Here is a 23,524-nt window from a genome sequence, read left to right on the forward strand (position 1 = left end):
TTCGGAAGTAATTATTGGCAGAATCTGTGTCTTGAGCTTAGACCTGGTTATACACCTACGTTATAGATAGATGATTTCTAGACCTACGTTTACTTATACTTATACTATAGTCTAATGTGCCTCAGAATGCACCATTTGAAGTTTAAAGCAACCTCAAACACCCTAAAAAAAATTGCAGGGCCTTGGGGGTTGTAGAAATTGAATTGTTTCCATGAACTTTTAATTTTTTTTATCAAAGTTTTGACTTTTTGTCTTAATATCGGGAAGCAATCGAAATTCCCGACACATGATTTCCCGCATTTACAATCAATACTTTTTCAATCCCTTTTCTTGTTGTTGCGTAAAGCCAGCTTGAATCATGGAGTGAATGCAGCACTAACATATGAAATTGAAATTATTTCAATATGGCTGCCCGCATGGAAGAGCACAAGGGTGACAAGGGTAATGACTCAAGTTTTAATTGCGAAGATGCAGGTCTTCTGCATGATTCTGGTCGAAAAGGCAGGGTGGAGCATCACGTACTCGGATATTACCGTCGAGTACACGAAGCATTACAAGATGGCTTTCAGGAAACCCATGAACAAGGTATTTTAATGTGCAGGTATCAGTCAAAGCCTTACTTGTTAGGCTAATGATAGCATCATGTTAGGCTAAGTAAGGATAGGACTATGCCTAAGTTGGGCAAGGCCTAAAAATATAACTAATTAAGAGTAGCCTATTACTAGAATCAGTATCTGTCCTCATTTAATTAACTTAAAGTTAAACATCAGTTAGCATAGGCCTAACTAATTAGTAAGTATAGGTCTAGGCTTAGTAAAACAAAAGAAGCTGAATGACATTGACAAGTAACAGAAACTATGTACATACAACAACTGTTTAGTAAAGGCTTCATAATTGACACACCTTCGTACAATTGACCCATCTAACAATGATACAGCAGGCAACCTAAACACTTTGCAGTCAAGCAGAGTTACATATTTGATGAGTTTTAATCCATTTCAGGATTAAGCTGATCAAATTGTGTTTTATTTAAAGCATTTAACATCCTCCCCCAGTTTTGCACATGTTTAGGCACCAAAATTTCCTCAATATCATACCACTACCCTCTGGGATCTGAGCTTAGAGGCTCACAGCATAGCAAACAGCATCCAAAGTCAATGGATGTATACTTAGGCCTATACTACATTTAATTTATCGACAAGAGTGTCAAATTAGGGGTACAGTATGAAAGAATTTGACACAACAGAAATTTGTGGTAAAATTCTGCTCAATTGTATTTTGCATAGACACAGAGCAATAAATATTTAAGATCATTACATATCTGAGAAAGTATACATCTGAAGAAACGAATGTAGTTGAGTGATTTGGATATTTTGTTGATAGACATCTTTAATCAAATCCTCAAGTGCATCAATTATGAATCCACCATGCTACAACTTACAAGGGTAAACATAAGAGGATGAAACAACCTGGGTAAATCATAAGACTTCAGATGTCTTTCCAATTTCAATATGAATTTGTTGAAGTAAGCTAGGCTATGGCTCAGATGCCTTTTAACATTTACTTCATAATGTTGTAGCTTCATCCAAACCTATTTCAGGTTAAACAATGAAACAATGAGCAAATGGACAGGAATGGACAAAGATTTTTACCAATTCATGCAGGTTACTGTGTGCCATACTACAGGTACAAATGCTACATGCAAGTTACTTATACAGTAGGCTAGGCTATATGTCGTAGGACTCAATACATCACAGTTATCTTCATATCCACTTGATATAGCACAGGAGTAAAATTAGATTCATGTGTCGTTTTGTCATTAATTTTTTTCACTAGTGAACAAGCCATCATAGCCCCTGCGTGATCAGTAGCAGCTGATGTAAAACAGTATAGTATACATGAAAACTGAGCTGGTTAAAACTCATTATATGTCTAAAATATTCAATCCCTCCAGACTTTTATTAAGTTCTTAGTTAGTGTTGTCTTTTTTGTTGTCAAAATAAAGCAATCTTAAAAAAACTAGGTCAAATTCATTCTTATGAAAAGTGGGAGAACCCTCCTTACAAGTTCTCTAGATCCAATGTCTGGTGTATAAGTCTCTCATCCGGTGCTTCATGCCATTTTTTTATGCTACAATGTCCCAATTTGAAAGATCCAGATATATGTCAAGAAGTCACAACTTCAACTAAAGACCTTTTTGTATCAGTTATGTAAAAAAAAATGTGATGATATGGTTGCTTTTTTTTTCAGAGATGTTTCTTGAAAACGTCTTTAAGCAAACAGAAGAACAAGAGGTGAAACTTTGCCAGAACCAGACAATCAGCAGAATATTAGAAGAGATACTTCCTCTTGGAAAGAGCTCACAGATTCTCACCTTCTTCAAGGGCCTGCTGTCTGATTCTGAGACCATAATGTATGATCGGTTTGGAGCCCACGTCTTACAAACCACGATGATGCTCTCTTTAGAATTTGCTGCAAAACAAGATGAAGCTGATGCATTCAATGGGCTGCTTCTGAACCTTAGCCAAAGTGTCAGAGATCAGCTGGAGTCTGTTGTCATGGATACCTATGCCAGTCATGTTCTGAGAACTTTGCTACAAGTATTTGGCGGATTGCAAGTTGCAGAGAAAGTAACTCGGAGTAAGCTTTCAAGAGAACAGCAACAAAGAGGTACTTAAGACCAAAACTGAAGTTACACTTTTGATAGAGGCATTTGCATTTCATTCAGGCCCATCAAAGAATGGAAAGGATTTTCTTAAAGAAGCCTCCCTATTAATAAATTGTAGCCAATAGTGATGAAAAAAAATCCTGGTAATGTAGGCAACCAAGCATATAGGAAGTCACTGTCAGGCACACAGAGTCATAGCCTTAGATCCCACATAATATATCACTGTTCACAACATGTGTAGTGTAATATACTGGTGTATGGAACATACAGTATATATGTGGGTAAAGAGACAAAATATGAGAGAAATCAAGAATTAAAGTAGGCAGCTTATTTTATTGAACTGTATCCTACAAGAGCAAGTGAACAACTCATATAGAAAGTAACTTAACGTTAGAACAGAGAACATGTGCAACTATGACTTTTTCCAAGAACTGTAGAACACAACCACAGACTCTGCATAAACTTGAACAAAGGCTTAAAGTCATTCTGTTTCAAATACTACATGAAAATATACTTAATATATACTACTAGACATGGAGCAAATGTATACTACACATGAAAATTCAGTTTATATGTTTTAGGATTATGAGAAATGTCATGTACAGAACTTGTTACTGATAACTTTGTTGTATCAGTATGATATCTGGTGTATATTTATTGCCATGTTATTATCTGAATTGTAACTGAGACCTTTTATTTTGATAATTGTCATAATTAAATTAAACCTGTATTTCTTTGTGATAACAACACAATGTACGTTGTGTCATTGTTTTTCTCATTCCTTTATTTTAGATATGATACAAGAAACAAGAGTGATATTGGAAAACCGGCCTGAAACATATCAAAATGAATTCCTTTTGCTTCAGAGTGAGCTCATGAAATCAAAGCAACTGGAAGGTATGTCTGTTGTGTTTGGATTTCATGAACCTTAGTGGGGTTTATTATATTGTGCGTGGGGATTTCATGAACCTTAGTGGGGTTTATTATATTGTGTATGGGGATTTCATGAACCTTAGTGGGGTTTATTATATTGTGTATGGGGATTTCATGAACCTTAGTGGGGTTTATTATATTGTGTATGGGGATTTCATGAACCTTAGTGGGGTTTATTATATTGTGTATGGGGATTTCATGAACCTTAGTGGGGTTTATTATATTGTGTATGGGGATTTCATGAACCTTAGTGGAGTTTATTATTATATTGTGTATGGGGATTTCATGAACCTAAGTGGGATGCTTGATATTGTGTATGGGGATTTCATTAACCTTAGTGGGGTGTTGATATTGAGTATGGGGATTTTATGAACCTTAGTGGGGTGTTTGATATTGTGAATGGGGATTTCATTTAGCCTAGTGGGATGCTTGATATTGTGTATGGGGATTTTATGAACCTTGGGGTGTATGATATTGTGTTTGGGGGAATATGACACAAAAGAGTCACAGTAAAAAAGTCAAAGAAAAAGATCCAATGGGCTTGGTAACTTTTGTAACTTAAAGTACTTTTATACAATGATAAAATTGTCTTCACATGTATAACATCAGTTATGAAAATGACCTAGATTTTAACCCTTGTATTTCTTCAATGTTACTATCTTGCTCTCTTGGAAGAACAGTTTAGAGAGGAAGAAACCTTACTACTGAAAGGGGGGGGGGTGTCAATAAATAAAACAATATTATAGCTACATGATTGACATACCAAGATTTATGGTTAAAGTGACTTTCGATAGAAGACTTACATGTTTTCAGTGTCTAAGCATTTCATGTTACATATTTGAAGTTTATGTTGTCTAAGGGAAGTGCAATAGCATAAATGATTTTACTTAAAATGAAATATCTTGTTCAACTATCAAGGTTGTCAAGTATTTTTTTTTTTTTTAAATGTCACACATATGATTCACAACCCACAAGATGACTTACGATGAATCCAATCCCTCCCTTGGAACATTCTGGTCTCCTTTAGAATCATTACCTAAAAAGTACTTCATCATTGCAGAATATATTGGCAGTCCATCAGCATGTCCAGTCTTAGCAGTGCTGCTTCTAGTTCTCCAAAAGAACGATAAGGACAGTTGTAGGAAAGTTTGTCGTAAACTGATAAAGAAATGCGAACTCAAGCAGGAGCCCTCGTCAGACTCTAAAAGGTATTTGGGAAAAAAATAAGGTAATTGTTGAAATCTCATCAAATTTGAAATGAAAGAATGTTAAGTCTTCCTTTTGAGTCTTCAACTTTCGAAGCAACAACTTCATATGCATCCTATTCCATGCTCAGTCAAATTTTTTTTTTCCTAGAGGCATGAAATTCTTTGCTTAATTGATCCTGAGAAATTAATCATATTGTTATCATTCTATTTGTGAATATATCCCAGTGTTGTGCTGATGCTCAATATGTCAAGTCACTATAAAGCAACTGTCTGTTTTTGCTCAACAATTTGACCATAAAACCTAATCGGTTGGTTTGGTAAACTTGATAACCCCCCCCCCCAATAAAAAAAAAAAAAAAAAAAATTGAACAAATTGAGACATTTGAACAGACTGTCTTTTCCTCTCATATAAGCTTACGACTATTACATAATTAACAATTGTTTTTTTGGGAGGGGAGGAGGGGGTGGGGGTTCAATGAAAATCATGTGATATCTTTATTGTATTTATCTTTATTTCTTGTTTTCTCTCACATTCTAGGACTCTACCAGATGCGGTGGTCAACCCTATATCAAGTCATTTAATTGAAACAATCATCGAAGTAGCAAGTGATGACATTCTGAAAGACCTGACAGAGACATGCTTTAATGGCCTACTTCTCAAACTCGCTAAAACTCCTGTGGCAAACTTTATACTTCAGCGACTCATTGCAAAAACAGTTCAGTCTGAATCTGTAAGTTTATATATGCGAATCAGTTTAAGCGATAATTGAAAGGGACTGACCATGTTTGGTTATTTTTTTTATGCGATACATGTAAGGTCCCATTATTACATACTGAGGCAGTTACAGAAAAAAAAAAATTCAAAGCTGGAATAAAAGAAGTGTTTTGCAGCCAGTCAATTTATGTGAAAGTACTTCCATATGATTGTTCTACAGGAATTAGTTCATTGGTAGTCGCCAAAGTTGGTCAAAGGTACTTGTGAGGACTATTGCAGATTGTTTAATCAATTTAAGTTCATAGTCTGATGGTCCTTTTGCAGGTCTTTCCATGAAATTCAATCTGTTTCTTACTGCAGTTAATATACTCAGTGACATGACCATAGCGATATATGAAAGAAGAAAAAACTGTGGCTCAACAAAGGAAATGTGATGTCATAGGTCATAGGTTAAACCATTTTAATTGATATTTACCTCTGAATCACTATCAGTTCTATTTTTTCTTGTTTGTAGATGGACCAGATTATGACAGAACTTACGAAAGGATTCCATAAGATCTTAGCAGCCAATAACACGGGGGTGCTTCTACAGTTAGCAGAAACTTGCTTCTTATTCCCTGCACATCAAGGTAACTGTTTCTTCATCAAATGTAATGATTTACTTTTCATTTGCACACTTTTGTCATTTCATGTGCAGTTTAATAGCATCCTTCCTGGGGGAATTGTTCACACTACTTTTGTATTGGTTTTTGGATTTAATTGTCTTATTAATGATGACATTTTCAAAGCCCCAATGTCACTTCTTTCCAGGTTTTATTTCACCTATTTACAACCAAATTGAAACAAATGTGGCAATTTCAAGTCGTTAGTATTGCTCCCAAATTTAGCAAAGCTCAAGGTTGTAATAAAAATTTCCTGATTAACTATATTTGTAATGTTTACATGCAAAATTTTCAAAAACTTTAACTTTCTTTTTTAAATCTTTTTTTGTAATGTTTCTAATAAGTTTGCTTTAATTTGAATTTAGTTTAATTATTCTTTTTTTTTTGTTGTTGAAATTTTATATGACAATTTTTTAAAGAGTAAGGAAATTTTGATGAAATAATGAAAAGATGTCACTGAAGTTATGTTATGTTATGTTGACAGAGAGTAAATAAAATACAGAGTACTTCCTATGCGTTCAATGCAGCTAATCACTCAGATTCTTGGTTTGACTTGACTTCTCTTGTCAGAAACGTTTTTGAAATCTCTGCTTGAAGCATTGAAGGGCTTTACTCCAGAGGAACGTCAGCTCAAGGCTATCATTCTCATTGGTTCCCTACAATCATTTGAAGTCCTCTTTCCTTCGGAAGATGATGAAAACTCAAACTCGGGGGTAATTATTCTATGTCTTTTTGAAGAGGCGATTACTGGAATGATGTTTTGATGACGTAAATGTTTCACTGCTATCCCTGTAAAACGTTTAAGCATGAAGGAAGTGTATGAAAGGGTATCAAATCCTGTATACATTCCTTAAGCATGAAAGCTTCACAATCAGGTAAAATTTTACCATTTTCATCCACCTTTCTTATTTTTGCCCCCCATTAATCTGAAGTTTTCCATTTCAATTAATGTCCATCTATATATAAAACAAAGTGATTGATGTGATAAACATATCCAGCCAAAAAGCATATATCAACTTTCTTTCACCTTTTCTGTCTTCAGACAGGGGAAGTAAAACCTAAAGGAATCGAGGTGAAGTTACATGGTTCTCTGCTTCTTCAGAGCCTCTTGAAATTTCAAAATAAAAGAATTGTTGTGAATGGATTTATGGCACTGAGCACAGAGGAGCTAAAGACGATCATTTGCCAACCAGCAGGGAGCTATCTGCTCGAGCATTTCATGTCCAACGAACGGATTAAAGATAAGAAAAAAGAGCAACTAATCAACACGATGAAGGTTTGTCTCTTCATGTCCTCACTCACTTTTGTGTGATCTGTGTACCATGTAGCAGAGCTGGTATATCTGGCGATAGTGCAAGGTGCATTATGGGGACATGAGGCTGTGCCTGAGTATTATGGGTTATATAAGGCAGAGATGAGTTACCACTATGGGGCCTGAAATGTTTATATGCAGCAAGTGGTGGGGCTGTCTGCAGCTTGGTGCATTAGGGGGAATGAGGCTTTGGCTTATTCTAGGACATGAGGCAACAGTGTACTGTAGTGGGGATTCATGAAGTGGTTGGAGCTTTCCAGCAGAGGCATCATGAGGCAACAGCCTGCAAATCTAATTTTATGGGACACGAGACAGTTAGTACACTCTGGGGACATGAGGCAGCTTGTACACTCTGGGGCCCGAACAGTTGTGAGGGACGAGGTCATGGCTCATTCTGGGGTGTAATGCAACAGTGCATTATGAGATCATTCATGTAGTGGTAGGAGCTATTGAAAGCTATGGTAAATAAGGCTGTGCAGGGTAAGTTATGGGACGTGAGGCAGTAGAACATTCCCGGACATGAGGCACAGTGCTGCATTTTGTGGCATCACACAGTGGTGTGACTAGGTGTAGCAGATACGGAGGGCAAGTTGTCCAAGCTCAGTTATAATCATAGCAATAAACTTATCTTTAAATATTCATTAGTCATTTTTTTTTTATTCCATAAAGGTTTCTTTGAAGAAATAGTTGCAAGGGCGTTAAGAAACATTTTGTGAAAAAAATTAACTTTGAGAATATGACTGATATTGCAGCAAGCAAATGGCTTTCATACGAATCGCAGCATAATCAATCCCCAACACTCTGTGATAAAAATTCATAACATAGATTATCGGCCTCTTTCGTGTTTACTTGATTTCATTTCTTTTCATTGTTTTAGAATGATCTATTCTCCATCTGCTGTGATAAGAGCGGAAGCCGCGCAATGGAATCTGTCTTCAAAATGTCTTCCATTAAGATGAAGACAATAATTGCGGAGGTGTTAGCCAAGAAGGAAACACAGTTACATTCAGATAGATTTGGCTGTTTCATGCATCGGACTTGTCAACTGAGCCAGTTCAAGCATCGACGGAACGCTTGGACTTCAATCATGACTAAAGACGATAAAAAGAGGAAGTTATTTGCTGATTTAATCGGTGAAGCTCCAAAGGATACAAATAGGACGTTGGGTAACAGGAAGAAACAAAAGAACAGCAGCCATCATGAAGGACCATCTTAGAAAGAAATGTGGATAGAAAGAATGCTTTCAGAGAGAGATACATGATGGAAGAACTTGTCGTGTGAGCACACCAAGATGGAGGAATGCCGGAATAATAGAGGAAAGCCACCAGTTTAATAGCTGGTTGCCTACCTTAGGTCACAGGTGCTGAGAGAGCCAGGTCGGGTTTCCATGACAACTATTCACTTGGCCTCATTTTTTACCACCTTACTTGCCCTTAAGTATATTATGAAAATTCTGGTCCCCAAATTGAGCCTGTGCCCGAGGGCTGTACCTTACTTATTTCCTTTGTGATGACAGTGTATCCAGTCAAAGAATTGAATTTAGCTTGAAAGGTAAATTGTGTGTTAGGAAAGAGAAATTGTTTTTACTAGCCAAAAAGTCTCTGCTTATGTATCTTTGGTAACGTGGCACTTGTGAAATAAACCATGCAGTGTATTACCACTGAAGGAAGACCTTCCAGCCAAATGGTGGGATGGAATCGCAGTGTTGACACTTCTATTCTCTAATCCAATACGACGGATACAGTTTGCCATGCTAAAGCTACATTATTGTTTGGCATTATCTGCTATCTGATGGTAGCTATCTTAAAATACAGTTTGCCATGCTAAAGCTACATTAATGTGTGGAATTTGCTACCTGATGGTAGCTATCTTAAGATACAGTTTGCCATGCTAAAGCTACATTTATGTTTGGCATTATCTGCTATCTGATGGTAGCCATCTTAAGATACAGTTTGCCATGCTAAAGCTACATTATTGTTAGGCATTATCTGCTATCTGATGGTAGCTATCTTAAGATACAGTTTGCCATACTAAAGCTACATTTATGTTTGGCATTATCTGCTATCTGATGGTAGCTATCTTAAGATACAGTTTGCCATGCTAAAGCTACATTAATGTGTGGAATTTGCTACCTGATGGTAGCTATCTTAAGAGACAGTTTGCCATGCTACAGTTACATTATTGTGTGGAATCTGCTATCTGATGGTAGCTATCTTAAGAGACAGTTTGCCATGCTACAGTTACATTATTGTGTGGAATCTGCTATCTGATGGTAGCTATCTTAAGATACAGTTTGCCATGCTAAAGCTACATTATTGTTTGGTGTTATCTGCTATCTGATGGTAGCTATCTTAAGATACAGTTTGCCATGCTAAAGCTACATTTATGTTTGGCATTATCTGCTATCTGATGGTAGCTATCTTAAAATACAGTTTTCCATGCTACAGCTACATTATTGTGTATCATTATCTACTATCTGATGGTAGCTATCATAAGCATTAAAGGGAAGATAAGGTACTTCAAACAAACTTCCTCATTATAATCTATTATAATCTACAAACTTGTTCATATTTGTTCTGTTATGTAATAAACAGTGTGTTAAAGGAAGGTATCCATTGAAATGTGAATATTTCATGGCTCAGTAAAACTTACAATCCAACACAAGATGAATCTTTTAGATTTTGAACTTCAAATGCCATTTAAGTTTCTTCATACAAATTGGGTGAATTTCTTGCATTTGTTAAAGGTTAGGACATGCTGGATTTCAATTAAAATTTGATACGTACAAAATAATACTTTCGTTTTTCTTCTATTTTGACCAAACTAGCAATCATTTCAGATGAAGACCTTACAAAGTTAAGATAAACTATTATTTGTTCTTACATGACATTAAAATGCAAAGAAAATTCTTCATATGGCAATTCAGTAAAACATGATAGGAATTTAACTTTGTTTACAAAGATACCCGACAAATGTTAACCTTTTGTCTCCAATACCCTGGAAATTTCTTTCTTTAAAGACTACTAAATCTTCACATGGTTTGATATGTGCCATTGAGTTTGTTGCCAACAGCAGTGAAACAATACATTACCACAAGGACCATGATGTCATAAAATATTATACTGTAGTGAAGATAAGTAATTTAAGTACAAAATTTTTGAGGGCCTGATGTTTCAATTCCAACTGGATCTTCGGGGGAGACTGTTAGTATAACAAGTAGTCATATCAGTCATGAACACAACAGAAAATAACTGATGTTTCATCCCCAACTCTCTCTCCTTCCCCCTCCCCATCCCCATCCCACCTTCCCTGTATCCTGCTACAAGAAACTCATCTAGGTCTGTTATTTGTAGTATTGAGGTTTCATCCCCTTACCTTCAACTCTCCCCTCCCTCCAACTCCACCTTCCCACCACCCCTGCATCCTGCTACAAGAAACTCACCTAGGTCTGCTATCTGTAGTCTACTGAGGTTTCATTCCCCTCACTACAACTTTCCCCCTCCCTCCCCCACCCCCACCATCCCCATATCCTGCTACAAGAAACTCATCTTGGTCTGCTATTTTGTAGTCTACTGAGGTTTCAAGGCTGTTGCAAGTTCACGTCTTAGTTTCAGAGGAAGTTGATACTATTTCATCTTCATAGTCTTTTTGCACCTCGACATCTGTATAGAGATCATTTAACATTTTGATCACAAGTTCCTGGATACGGCCGACTTGCTTCTTTGGACAATAATCATCTAGAGATGATCTGAAAGAATGGAGCGGAGAGAAAAAGAGAAAGGCCATTTGACGAGCACAAAAAGCCATCTGAGATATATCCAGTTTAATGTGACTCTTGAGGGTAATCAAATGACTGATGAAAATATGTAGATGGAATAATAATTACATTGTTCCATTTTTAATTTCAAACAAGATCAGAGTCAAAAGTGGGAGGAGTAAAAACAAAGATGCCACCGGGGCAGTATGGGGTTCTGACTTCCTCTTAATTTCCAGCCTGGGGTAATAAGAAATACAATTTTCCTCAGGCAATACACATTATTGCCCATCAAAAACTACAAATAATCCTATACATTGTATGTTATACAGAACCCCTGCATTTCCTCTGGGACTACTCGACCTCGATACTCCTTTGAATTGAGTCACTTAAATCTACTAAACAAGAACTGCAAATAACACAGAGCTCCTACATTATTTAAAAAGTTGGCTGAAAGACTACCATGAAGAAGGCAGAGAAGAGTTTCTGTGCAGAGAAAAGTAGCATTTATTGGAGTTCCCTGTTTCCTTGCAAACAGTGAAGGTGGTTGACTGGAGAGTTGATTGGGATTAGGGGGTGAAACTCTTCCCTGCCCCCACAGAAAATAATAAACTCAAGTGCAAGCTGCACATTTTTCTACACTGAAAATATTTTTTGACCGTGGTGTAAAGCTGATTGGTTTAGTTACCTAGCAATGGTCACCATGATTGGTTTTGAAATGCCTCTAAGGACCTCTTGAACTTGTTCCATCAATGCTCCAATTTCTTCGTCCGAACTGACGTGATGCGGTAAATCATCTTCATCATCGCAGGTCGTCTCTCCTGCCATGTGGAGTAGTTCTCCGTTCAAAGTTTCTGCACTACTGGCTTTCAAATCCTTAATCAGTCCTAGCATTTTCTGCCAACTATAAACCAAAACCAGAGGATTTCAGTGAAGAGAGGAAGAAGCTGTTAATACTTTTCAATTTCAAGGTTGGCCATTTGAGTATACTTTTACATCACCATGTAAGAATTGAAATAAATTTTCATGAATGAACTTCTAAAACTAGACACAACGTTGAACAAATGGTTTTGGCACATAATGTTACATATGGCTAGGAATGCAAGTGAATAAAATTCGAATACCTCTTTGGAAGATTGTCAGTATCTGTGTGTGCTGATGCTACATCTCCTTCTAGGCACCAGGTTATTGCATTTTTCAAATCAGATAATTGTGCGGCTCTTTTCTCTTGTATTTGCCTTAGTTCTTCTTTATTGCTACTCTTAGGCACCTCAAAGTGATACAGTTCCTTTAATATGTTAAATTGATCCTGTCAAGGAGAATAGAAGTTTGTGTTAACTGAAGGCAGTGAAAGCAAGACGTCCATTGATATAACTTGAATAACAGAAGAACAAATTTTGGTGAGTAGGTTGCACCCTGAAACAATAAAAAATCCATATCACAATGGGGTTAACAAATAAAGAAGGAGAGTCATATGACATCTTATCTTAACATCATTTGGAAAATAAATAAAATAGATGATGCAAGAAATTTACCACATATTTAATTACAAACAAGTTTCAAATTTTTTGGAATGCAACAAGTTCAACGTTGTTAAAAGAGATAAAAAAGTGGGGCATGAAAATACAACAGATCAGATGAAAGCATCCGTAGTTGTTTACATAGTAATTTAACCTTTGTGTCACTTGAACGAACTCCCATTTAGGGGAAATTCGTGGGTCATCTCCCACTAAAAATTTGCATGAATACAAAGAAGTTTGCATGAATACAAACCAAGTCTCGTGCAAATGGCCAAAAAAATGTTTGTGGCTACTTACTAATGTATACTCAAGTTTGAAAGGATTCTGTGTTGAGAAAAAATCTAAGTCTATATCCAAAATGAAAGCTCCTGCTGTGGAAACAGATTCTTCCACCACTTTAAGTACATTCTGGTTCATGCCAGGCAAATCTCCTTCTTTACACTCCTTGCAATCTTCTTCCTTTTGATGTTCTGTACAATTTCCAGAAAGACGATCACTTGTCAAAAGTTTGTCAGCGCTCTTTCTCTCAAATGTTTGGCAAGAATCGAGGCTTTTGCTCTCGGCACTCGTGTGAAGATCATCTCCCTTAATAGTATCTTTTCTGGATTCCTGGTCTTTATTCTCCAATAATTGAACGTCTTCTGCTGTCTGGTATTTTAAATAGTCGTGTTTTGTTTTGTATTTCAACGTCACGACATTCACGTCTAGTTGTTTTGAATCAACCATATCCTCCGAATCAGCGTACATTACATCGCTTAGATAGTACTCATCTGGCCAATTGATCCTGTCAAGGAAGAAGTAAATGTTAACAAGAGATGGCTTGCAGGCTTCCATTAGGATTTCAGACCTCTGACCACAGGTATATTCTTAAATATATATGTAATCATATTTATGCCAATCATAGTAACTGTCCTTTTGCAAGATCTGGATACAATGAATAGAAGTTTTTAACTGAAAGTGTCAACAGAGCTCTACTACTTCAGGGCAAATTTGTAAGGATTTTTCTGGTTCTTCCTTGGACAACAAGGTCTTAGTGTTTGTTTTTTTGTGCCATCAAACTACCACTATTTTTATTTTATTTCAGTATCTCCAAAGTGATAAAAGGGTGATACCACCTTATCATTTTACCTATTTGGGTTTATTATAAATTAAAGTGCCATCTGAATTTGATGTAAACTACTCTAGAATCATTTGGCAGAACCACTAAAGCTGACTTTGGTTGTCCGAATAGAAATTTGGTCATCTAAGATGATGGGACAACCATTAAAAATTTGCCTTGTTAACTTAGAAGGAAGTAGATTGGACTTGATGGTTGGTCCATCAGCCTGAATAAGTCATGGAACCAGGGGTGGGCTGAAGATGATTTGGGCCCTCTGGCTACAAAGGGTCTTCAGACCACCTCCACCAGCACCCTAGCCAGCAGTAAGAAGTGAATAGCCCACTTCCGAGCACAACCTCTCTTACATAGGAAAGGTCCAAACTATTCATACAATTCATACGCAAGCATATTGAATATCAACTTTGATAAGAAATTTATGGAAGCTAATGGGTACAACCCTATTGCTCTTCGCCGAGGGCCACGGTTGGCCGACCGGGCCACCACTACATGTAGAATGCCATTTGTCTTAATTTTGCGTATCATGTCCTCACTTACCTAATTGTGTCATATGTCACATGACGACCTACTGTGACCCGTCTTGGACCTTCTGGCAACTGATCTGCCCAGGGAGGTTTTACCCAAACAAAGTGACTGATGTGACCGGCATACACTGCAGGAATAATCCAGTTCTCAATACTCAAGTGTCTGCAACGGAACCAACACTCAAATATGCAACAAATATTTCTCTTGGTAATCACTGTGAAATATTGTAACATCAATAACCATCTGGTCAATTCACTCAATTGTAAGGAAATAGAACTTTAAACAACACTATTTACAGATTGAAATAGCAAGCTTCAACACTACATACAAAAAAATAAATGAATTTCGTTGCTACAATTTGAATTTAACCAATAACAATTATAATTATAAGCAGTGTATAAGTGGGAGCAGGAGTTCCCTATGGCATTTAAGTATAATTTAGTATACTTTAAGTAATTTTTGTATACTGTAACTGTTTTGCATGACATAGAATGAGAAATTTATTAGTAGATACATACTTGCTCAGCTCTGTTAAATTAAAGACATCTTTTGCAGGAATCTTTGAAGGTATCTGGAGATCTGGATGAGAGTCTAAATGGACCATACTGATGTTTTCAAATGGTAAATGGCGAGTAGCAATGGCCCGGTAGATATGCTTCAGTACCTGCACATATAAGCAATGTGAAACTGTTTGGATCTTGTGGTTGGTAGAAACAAACTTATTGTATTTCAACATTCCTACTCCCTAAAGAAATGTTACTGTTACAGGGGCCCTAAATAATTTCCTCTAGCTTTCTTCTGCTGAAGCATACATGTAGTTCACCATCAATCGAGTTCCTGATGAGGAACCTACTTAATGTACCCTAGGCCTATGTTAGATGCAATCACCCAGGTTATTAATGAACTGAGTGCCTTGGCAAATGTAATGGACTAGCCATGAAATGAGTGTGAATACACCAAGGCTGCATCTGTGGGCAGATTGGTCAATGAAAAGACCATTATTAGTAATAATAACATGTTTTGTCGTTTAGGCATGAACCACCAGCATTGTTTTTTGTTGTTGTAAAAACAATCGGCGCTTCCAACGTATGCTACACAATATGGGTTGGATTCTTGTGGGGAAAACGTCGCGAATACGGTTCCAATGCAAATTAAAGCTGACAAAACATGGGAAGATGGAGTAGCTATTTAAATTTGTGCTAATACGATTAAAAACGATCATACATACTCATACAACGCATTTTGACTTAATTACCTCCTGATGATCCTCAACAATAATGACAGGTAGCTTGGAGTAAACTCTCTGCTTCTTCACACGACTGTGGAGTTCCATGCTGAAGAGCCGGTGGATAACTTGAGTAGGAAAATGTATAGTGGGGTTCGTTCGCAAAACAAAACATTTTGAATCCACAGTTGAAGTGACCAGTTGCTATCTCTCTAGCATATTAGAAAACATTGGCGTTTGAGCACGATAATGATCGATGATTGCCGTCAGATCTCCGTTAATATTTCAGAATTTAACTATCAGTAACTATTATTAATATCGACAACATGTTCAACCAAATGCCAGAAGTCCATGTTTGTTCAAGGGTAGGCTATATTCCTAAACTGCCTATCGTTAACGTTAGACTTAATCTTTAAACCATCCAAAAGGTAGACTATAGCATAGGCTAGGCCTAAACTGCAGCCTAGGCCCTAGATGGCATGGAGACGTTCATAACGTACACAGTATTATCTGTTTTTGTATTGGCATGTGCAGCATATGTTGGGTGGTCATGGGTACCTGTGGGTGTAGGCTTAGGCCCACTCGAAATTAAAGTGAACTGAACACAGTACTGGCAGTAGCCTAACTTCTCTAAGATAACCTATGTTAGGCGTTGGCTAACATAACAAGTAACATGTGATCATGTAGCCTAGGTGCTCCAGGTCAATTTATTATTGTCACATCCATTTAAGTGTTTGAACTAGAGTAGAATTCCTGTATGGGGCACTATACTCCTAGCCCAAGTGTACCTTCCTCAATGAAAGGTTTTTCACTGACAAATGTGCTCTTGTCACATTCACAGTCACCATGGGCATACCACCGGTACTGTAGCTAAGCCATTTTGAGGGGCTGATCCATAAGATGCACCATGACTTTGACAAAGCAGAACCCTTCTGACAGTGTTATATACTGAAAAGATAATAACTTTACTGTCTACCAACATTTTCCCCCTCCCCTTGCCCCCCCATTGCTCATCCCTAACATCGTTTGTGGCAGGATTGATGTGAAGGTGCAGATATGATACATACAAACATGTTTAACTGTTGATTTAAAGTTTTTCTGTAACTGTAAAAAAAAAAATCATAGTCTCTGTGACAATGGCATTACTTCCTTGGTATGTAAACATTTTTTAGGGTTTAGAATCTTCAGGAAAGCACTCTAGGGACTTGACTTTTTGTATCCTAAAATTATCATGCTTATTCAGATATAGTACTGATACTGTAAATTTTAGCTCTTCATTCTCCCAGAAGTTTTGTTCAAGAACATTAACAGAAAGTTTCCTTCTTTTCTGCAATGTTTATTACAAATAGTTGACAGATGAAAATGAACAGTTGATCAGAAAGTTGAGAAAGCTGAAGAAGAAGAACAATGTATTGGAAGAAGAACTGAGGGATATTAATGAAAAGTTAAAATTTGAAGAATTTGTCAAGCATCACACGTTGACAATCAGGTACAACAATGTTATCTTCTCTTCTCTCGCATATAACATTTAACAGTATTTAGAATCATTGTTTTAAATCCAGCTGTTAGAATAATAGTAATTAGAAGCATACCTTATTGATGTCAGTTACAACCAAGTGTTCACTCATTTCCATGATAAAACTTGACAGAACTACTGAAGAATTAAAAGAATTCAGAAATGACATAACAACGTATATATGTACCTGTTAGTTTTATGTTGGCTCATCACATTGTCAAAGTTGAGTAGATGGTAATTTCTGTGCAATATTGAGAGTAGTATTGATCCATATAATTAAATTGTCACCAATGCTGTTTTGTGTCACTTCTCATTTTAGTATTTACACTTGTTCTGTTAAACTGTCATTTGGAATCGAATGTAATGAATTTGTGTAAGCATGCTAATGTAGTAGCATCAACCTTAGCAGGGATGTAACAATGTATAAATCCCCACCCCCCCCCATACAAAAAATGGGGATTGGCGAGGGCGGCCCACTATTATTCTGACAGACAATACCAAAAATTCTTAGTGTATTGTACATAAACATGTAACTGTCAAAAATGATTCAATATTGTTTCAAATGTATAACACCTTTCTGTATATAATTACCCTCAATTTTACCAGAATTCCTCAAAGGGGGGGGGGGGGGACACCCCTCCACTCAGACTTATCATTGAAGCCTCCCGCCTGCCTTTCCCTTGTACACAAAGACTTTAATTATTTATAAATATTGAGAAGCAAAGCACAGTGCAAAGAAAAATATGATCGAATTGCACCTTTAGAATAACTCAAGAATTGATAGTATAAGATTAAACAGTTCCAAATAAGTTGAGTAAAATGTGCCATCTGTGAAATTTTGAAAACTGTCTTGTCTGTTAAATATCTGTCAATAAATACATGTCCTTTAACCAATAACATTCAATCCCTACAGACCCAATTTCTGGACAGTGCTCAACAAGAGTTACCATAGATTATGCCAAGCATTATTTTAGTTGTTAGGTGTTTCTACATCCTGATAGTTTGTTAATGGAAATTTTAAGAACAGGCTCTGTGGGATGTTCCGAGATGTTGATTGGAAAGTGCTTTGAATTGGATGAAAATCAGGATTTGAAGTTCCTTTGGGAATAGACTGCCATATTCTCTAGACAAAATTGGTTAAGTAATGTTGATGATGAATTAAGACATATTTTCTAATTTCCTGCAGTGTATGCACCCAGACTGATTTACCAGGATACAAACCACTTGTGATTAAATCCAAACAAGTCAGCAAACAACAAAAGCACACAGATGAGCAAAAGAAGCAGATTGACAGGTAAAAGCCTCTCTGGATAGATGTGGGTGAGATGATTAAAGAGGGGGTGGGTGTGGGGGGGGGGGGGGGAAGAGGTACCAGAGGGAGGTTGGATGGGCAGAGTTGTGCAGTGCTATGGAATTCAGGATAATTGCATTAAGAAACTAAAATAAGGTGACCAGACATTCCCAATATTCGAGGACAGTCCACAGATATCACGCCCTGTTCCAGGATGAAAAGTGTTCCCGGAAATGTACCTGTCATTTATTACTGTCCTGAGAATATCCTTGAATTTGAAAATCGGCCCTGAATAATTTTAATTTCACCTGTTGGGCCTTCCGTTCTCAAAAGCAACTTCAATGTAAACATCCATTGTTTACAATTACATTCACAACTCACAGATAAAAGGCATCTCAGGTCACTGAATAATTTCATTGGCTGTCTTTCACATGGAAAATCTCTTTTGAACTTAGTAATATATAAGGAGACTGCTGGTTCTTTCGGTATTGTTCTTTTAATGTATTTTGGGCCTGATACACACTTGAGCGTTTGAACAGAATCTTTGAAACATAGCCAAAACACCCAGAGGTCCTCAAACTTTAGCTCAAAACCCTTGTTGTGAAAATGAAAGATTGGGGGGGGGGGGGGGAGAGATCACCATCAACAGCATGTCCCTGTATGTATTGGAAAAATTATTGTCGCCCTCAACTGAATGCAATATTAATATAACCTAAAGTTGTTGTATTGAGTCATATTCCTACGGAAGCGTAGAAGGGACATTGCATTGACGAGTTACCAACTTGACAAAACGACAATTATCTGCAAATTGACGAGTTGACGAGATGGTAACGTGACAAAATTCAGAAAATTGACGTTTTGACGAGATAACGGATCTCGTCAATGCATCAATTTTCTGCAAATTGACGAGTTGCACACTTACTACCATCTCGACAAGCTGACAAAATTCAGAAAATTGTCGTTTTGACGAGATATCGCATCTCGTCAATGCATCAATTTTCTGCAAATTGACGAGTTGCACACTTACAACCATCTCGACAAGATGACAAAATTCAGAAAATTGACGTTTTGACGAGATAACGGATCTCGTCAAAACGTCAATTTTCTGAATTTTGTCATCTTGTCGAGATGGTTGTAAGTGTGCAACTCGTCAATTTGCAGAAAATTGATGCATTGACGAGATCCGTTATCTCGTCAAAACGTCAATTTTCTGAATTTTGTCAGGTTACCATCTCGTCAACTCGTCAATTTGCAGATAATTGTCGTTTTGTCAAGTTGGTAACTCGTCAATGCAATGTCCCTTCTACGCTTCCGTATATTCCAGCAATTTTAAACATTGTAAAATTTATGATCACTTTTGTTTGATATATGCATGAATTTTCTTTCTCCCCGTAATGCATTTTTTGTCACCAGCTTGCTTAAAATGCACAAAAACCTGATGAAGAAATATCAAAAGGAGTTAAAGCACAATGCCAAACACCTTGAAACGATAGCAGGTTTGAATGTAAGTATATCAGGCCTAGAATTTTACACTATTAGCCATGTGCCAATACATGCCAGTGCTTAACAGAATCTATTAGGTAAAATCAAGTTCTCACCTCGCATTTTACTGGATTACAGCACATATCAGTTACAGTACAGGCTTATGAGAGCAGCCCAATATTAGCTGATAGTAATTGAGAAGGAAAAACACACACACTTGCCATACCTCATATCAGTACAGCTGTAAGACTTGTTTCTCTTTGTGGTTTGAAACCGAAATTTCTCTAATATTAATTACCAAATATTCAGCTATGTTCTTCTCACCTGTTTTCAACACAAGTTAAGAGTGCAAGAGCTTGAGACTCAACTGACCAACTCAAAGCAGAAAGTTGATTATTTAGAAAGAAATCGTCCTCTGACCACTCCATCCTCCTCTCAGAGGAAGATGAGGAGGACACCAAGAACTCAACGAAGGAGGAGAACTTCATCGACTCAAGATGACGCTGAAGGTAAAGCAACCTAGTTACTACGGCTACAAAACACGGATTCTAACGTTTCCTCCCCGTTTTTCAATGACATTTTGCAGATGTAACTGAAGAAGGGTGAATTTTTTGGGAAATAATTTGTGCTGAAAGTATTTATGTAGTTTTGAGGTTTATGAAGACTGCTTTCCACAAAATGGTTAGTCCTGTGTACAAAACCTAAAATACATATTTGTCTTTGTGTGATTTTGTGTTGCTATGGGATACCAGTTAAGTTATTCCCTTTTAGTGGTGTTCAGGTGGTGATAAGGGCATGTTGTGAGAGTAACTTTTGCCTTTCATCTAATGGAGATTTTTTTCTTTTAGTAGGGTGGGGGGGGGGAGTGTGGAGGTGTCTTGCTGTAAGCTTTTTAATTTTAGCCAGTTTAGTTTAAAATTCATGGACCAAATCTGGCACCATTTTTGTTTTGTCCTCTTCACACCAGATTCTAGTAAATGTATTGTGGCTAGCTGAACTAGTAATTTATAGTAAATATATACAATGACAAAATAGTTCAAATAATGGTGTCATTCATTACAAAGGGAAAATAAGGTTTGAAACATTTATACTTTAGATCTGAGGTCAGAGGTGAACCAACTACGACAAGAAAAAGAAAGGTTAGCCAAGGACAGAAAATTACTGAAGAAAGAACTTGGAGCTTTAGATGACGTAAGTTGAATTCAGCCTGCAATGCAAGCAACGTTAGAAGTGTTTTTTCCTTTTGTGCTATACACTAAATAACTAGTGCATTTTGCATCATACTTTTATGGTTGTTACATATTGCTTGTCATTCACTACTTCAAATACTGAGGTTCTATGAACAAGAAATACTGTTTGGCTGGTTTGCATAACACACTTCATTATCCCTGCTGCTTGTCTACATATGTCATTCACATTTGAAGCTTACGGTAAAACTCTACAGTATAATATTTCATAAATCTTCAGGTGTGTCGCAGGCATTTAAGGTAAATACTTTGAACAACACATTAGTTATCATTAGCTGAATTGATGGCATGGGTACTGCCTTCCAATCCCCCCACCTCCCCACCCCCCATCTTGAATATGACATTTTATATGTATCTCTCATATTTTTCCTTCTTTGGAGAAGGATTTCTTTGAAGAGCTCGAAGACTTGAAGTTTGCTCTTCAGCAGTCGGCGAAACTCAATAAGGAATATCAAAGGACTCTGGAGAAACTCTCTCAACGGTTTGGATTTCCGCTGCCGGATATTAAAGCCCAACACTCTGAAAGGAGAAGCAGCAAGAGGTAGCATTGAACTTGGCCAAATTTCCGGCGACCTAATTGTCATTGGACAATTTGTGACACACTATTTATCAAGAACCGGAGGACGAATACCATTAATGTTTCATCGTCTTTATTATATGGAAAATTGAATGACAGACATTGACAAATTTATTAAGATGCCAGAGTTATTCCTCACTGCCCATCTAAATGATGTGTTCCTAAATATAAATATGGTTGTTATTACTATTTTTTTATATATTTTTTTTATTGCCAGGTAAACCCTTTGTTGATGGTCTAAACTTTGTGCTCAGAAAATGTTCTTCAAATTTTTGCTTTCCTTTTTACAAATTTCCTGTTTTCTCAGTAAAATATGGTATATTTGGAAATTTTGCTTTGTCATCACTCTTCTCGAGACTTCCACAGATTCATATATCATCTACCAATAACTTGTACTTTGGAGAAATAACTTATACTTTGTAAGGAAAGGGAAGACATTTTCACCTCATCAAATTCTAAAAATAAATTTATATCTTTGCTCCGTCTCTAAAGAAGCATCTGTTTAAGAAAAAGAAAAAATCCCTTTTCATGAATCGTGTATTGCATTGGTATGTCAGCATGGTTGCTTAGCATCGTTATCATGTGTATGATGTTCAGTATTCCCACCAATTTACATAGTGCTAAACATTACTAGATGCTCTGAGATTGGTAAAAGTATAATATGGAAGCAAAACTGTTTGATGAAGCTTGAACGTGAGTGACCATTATTTGACCTTCTAGCATATTCTGGAACATTTGCTGATGTTATATAATCTCAATATTGCTCAATTACCAGCATATTAGCCCAAAAAGGAAAAAAAAACATATTCTTATCCTAGCCTTCATCCTTTTTTGGTCCAAAAATAGAGAAGAAAAAAAAACCTCCACCTTCCTTGTTTGACAAAGTTCAGACAAGAAACATATTTTTTTTTTGCACATGGCCTTACATGTATGACTGTGGTATATAAAATTATTACCCACAACACTAAACTTGTTCAACAAATGGTTGAAAGTAACTGTAACTTATCAATTATTTGCTTAATAATTATTTACTAGCTTTAACTAATCATTTTGTAAAACTGATTTTTATTTTCCCGATATATGAAGTATTGCTGTGTAGATGTGTGTGTCAGTATGGGATAACTTCAGGATAAGAATATATTACTTTGAGTGTTTTTCATCTATTTATTTCTTTTTCTCAAGTTTTCACTATAAAAATATGAAATCTTTTCATCTCTGTATCTACCGAGTATCGCCAAAATCCATTCATTATTTGCCATATTTTGACATATCTTTCAAATGTGCACAAATTCACATACCCATCGCCCAAATATGGTTATGGGCATGTGATTGTAATATTGTTATGTTTTACCATATTATATATTTATTGTTAGCTACTGTATTATCTGAAGTGATATTTTTATAATAAATAATAAAGAAATCAGACTTTCACCGATATTTTTTTCTTTATATAGCAAAAGTATGCCTCTTTCAATATCAATAAACGTTCAGTAAAAGAGGATAAGTTAAATACATGGGATCAAAAGAAAATTAAAATTCCATATCTTTTATCTGTCATAATTTCTTTCAGCATGAATTCTGCGTCAGGTTATTGCTATGTAGGTGTTCTTTCTTGAACAAGAGTGCTGTAACACCATGAAATCCTTCCGTTATTTTATGTGCAAAAATGTTTCCACATTAATAAAGCTCCCAGTAGCTTTATGGTGGGAGCTACTCTTTGATATTAAATTTGAGTTAACAGAGTGGTAATGTTATACAAATATGGCTTGTGT

The 23,524-nt window shown here is 36.5% G+C and overlaps 3 protein-coding genes across 4 annotated transcripts; 2 read left to right on the plus strand and 1 right to left on the minus strand.

Annotated features, from left to right (window-relative positions):
- The first annotated feature begins 362 nt into the window (after nucleotides 1–362).
- Nucleotides 363–10,291, plus strand: LOC139965772 (nucleolar protein 9-like). The gene is made up of 9 exons (XM_071968463.1): nucleotides 363–585; nucleotides 2,251–2,670; nucleotides 3,461–3,565; nucleotides 4,662–4,809; nucleotides 5,348–5,540; nucleotides 6,039–6,153; nucleotides 6,757–6,899; nucleotides 7,229–7,462; nucleotides 8,376–10,291. Exons 1-9 carry the CDS (start codon nucleotides 405–407, stop codon nucleotides 8,712–8,714), a joined length of 1,878 nt encoding a protein of 625 aa, XP_071824564.1. The 5' UTR covers nucleotides 363–404; the 3' UTR covers nucleotides 8,715–10,291.
- Nucleotides 10,292–11,014: 723 nt separating this feature from the next.
- LOC139965773 (UPF0489 protein C5orf22 homolog) lies at nucleotides 11,015–15,793 on the minus strand. The gene is made up of 7 exons (XM_071968464.1): nucleotides 15,670–15,793; nucleotides 14,933–15,078; nucleotides 14,427–14,576; nucleotides 13,070–13,556; nucleotides 12,377–12,561; nucleotides 11,941–12,156; nucleotides 11,015–11,246 (listed from the first exon to the last, which is right to left on the minus strand). The coding sequence occupies exons 1-7, from the start codon at nucleotides 15,745–15,747 to the stop codon at nucleotides 11,096–11,098; spliced, it is 1,413 nt and encodes a 470-aa protein (XP_071824565.1). The 5' UTR covers nucleotides 15,748–15,793; the 3' UTR covers nucleotides 11,015–11,095.
- LOC139965774 (uncharacterized) lies at nucleotides 15,766–23,177 on the plus strand. 2 transcript variants are annotated; one of them, XM_071968466.1, is made up of 7 exons: nucleotides 15,766–15,792; nucleotides 16,989–17,128; nucleotides 18,342–18,449; nucleotides 19,860–19,950; nucleotides 20,269–20,437; nucleotides 21,025–21,119; nucleotides 21,559–23,177. In XM_071968466.1, the coding sequence occupies exons 1-7, from the start codon at nucleotides 15,781–15,783 to the stop codon at nucleotides 21,718–21,720; spliced, it is 777 nt and encodes a 258-aa protein (XP_071824567.1). In that variant the 5' UTR covers nucleotides 15,766–15,780; the 3' UTR covers nucleotides 21,721–23,177. The 2 variants fall into 2 exon arrangements, with proteins under 2 accessions (XP_071824567.1, XP_071824566.1); XM_071968465.1 differs by lacking the exon at nucleotides 15,766–15,792 and adding an exon at nucleotides 15,814–16,004.
- Nucleotides 23,178–23,524: the final 347 nt, after the last annotated feature.

Source organism: Apostichopus japonicus, chromosome 3 (assembly GCF_037975245.1).
Source record: "Apostichopus japonicus isolate 1M-3 chromosome 3, ASM3797524v1, whole genome shotgun sequence".
NCBI lineage: Eukaryota > Metazoa > Echinodermata > Holothuroidea > Aspidochirotida > Stichopodidae > Apostichopus > Apostichopus japonicus.

Coding starts and splice junctions, on each gene's coding strand:
- LOC139965772 (XM_071968463.1), top strand. CDS start 405: ATGGCTGCCCGCATGGAAGAGCACAAGGGTGACAAGGGTAATGACTCA. Junction 2,671..3,460: donor AAGAGAACAGCAACAAAGAG/GTACTTAAGACC, acceptor CCTTTATTTTAG/ATATGATACAAGAAACAAGA. Junction 7,463..8,375: donor AACTAATCAACACGATGAAG/GTTTGTCTCTTC, acceptor TCATTGTTTTAG/AATGATCTATTCTCCATCTG.
- LOC139965773 (XM_071968464.1), bottom strand. CDS start 15,747: ATGGAACTCCACAGTCGTGTGAAGAAGCAGAGAGTTTACTCCAAGCTA. Junction 15,079..15,669: donor TTGTTGAGGATCATCAGGAG/GTAATTAAGTCA, acceptor TTATATGTGCAG/GTACTGAAGCATATCTACCG. Junction 13,557..14,426: donor GTGACATATGACACAATTAG/GTAAGTGAGGAC, acceptor CTTCCTTGACAG/GATCAATTGGCCAGATGAGT.
- LOC139965774 (XM_071968465.1), top strand. CDS start 15,966: ATGTTCAACCAAATGCCAGAAGTCCATGTTTGTTCAAGG. Junction 16,005..16,988: donor AAGTCCATGTTTGTTCAAGG/GTAGGCTATATT, acceptor TATTACAAATAG/TTGACAGATGAAAATGAACA. Junction 19,951..20,268: donor AAACGATAGCAGGTTTGAAT/GTAAGTATATCA, acceptor TTTCAACACAAG/TTAAGAGTGCAAGAGCTTGA.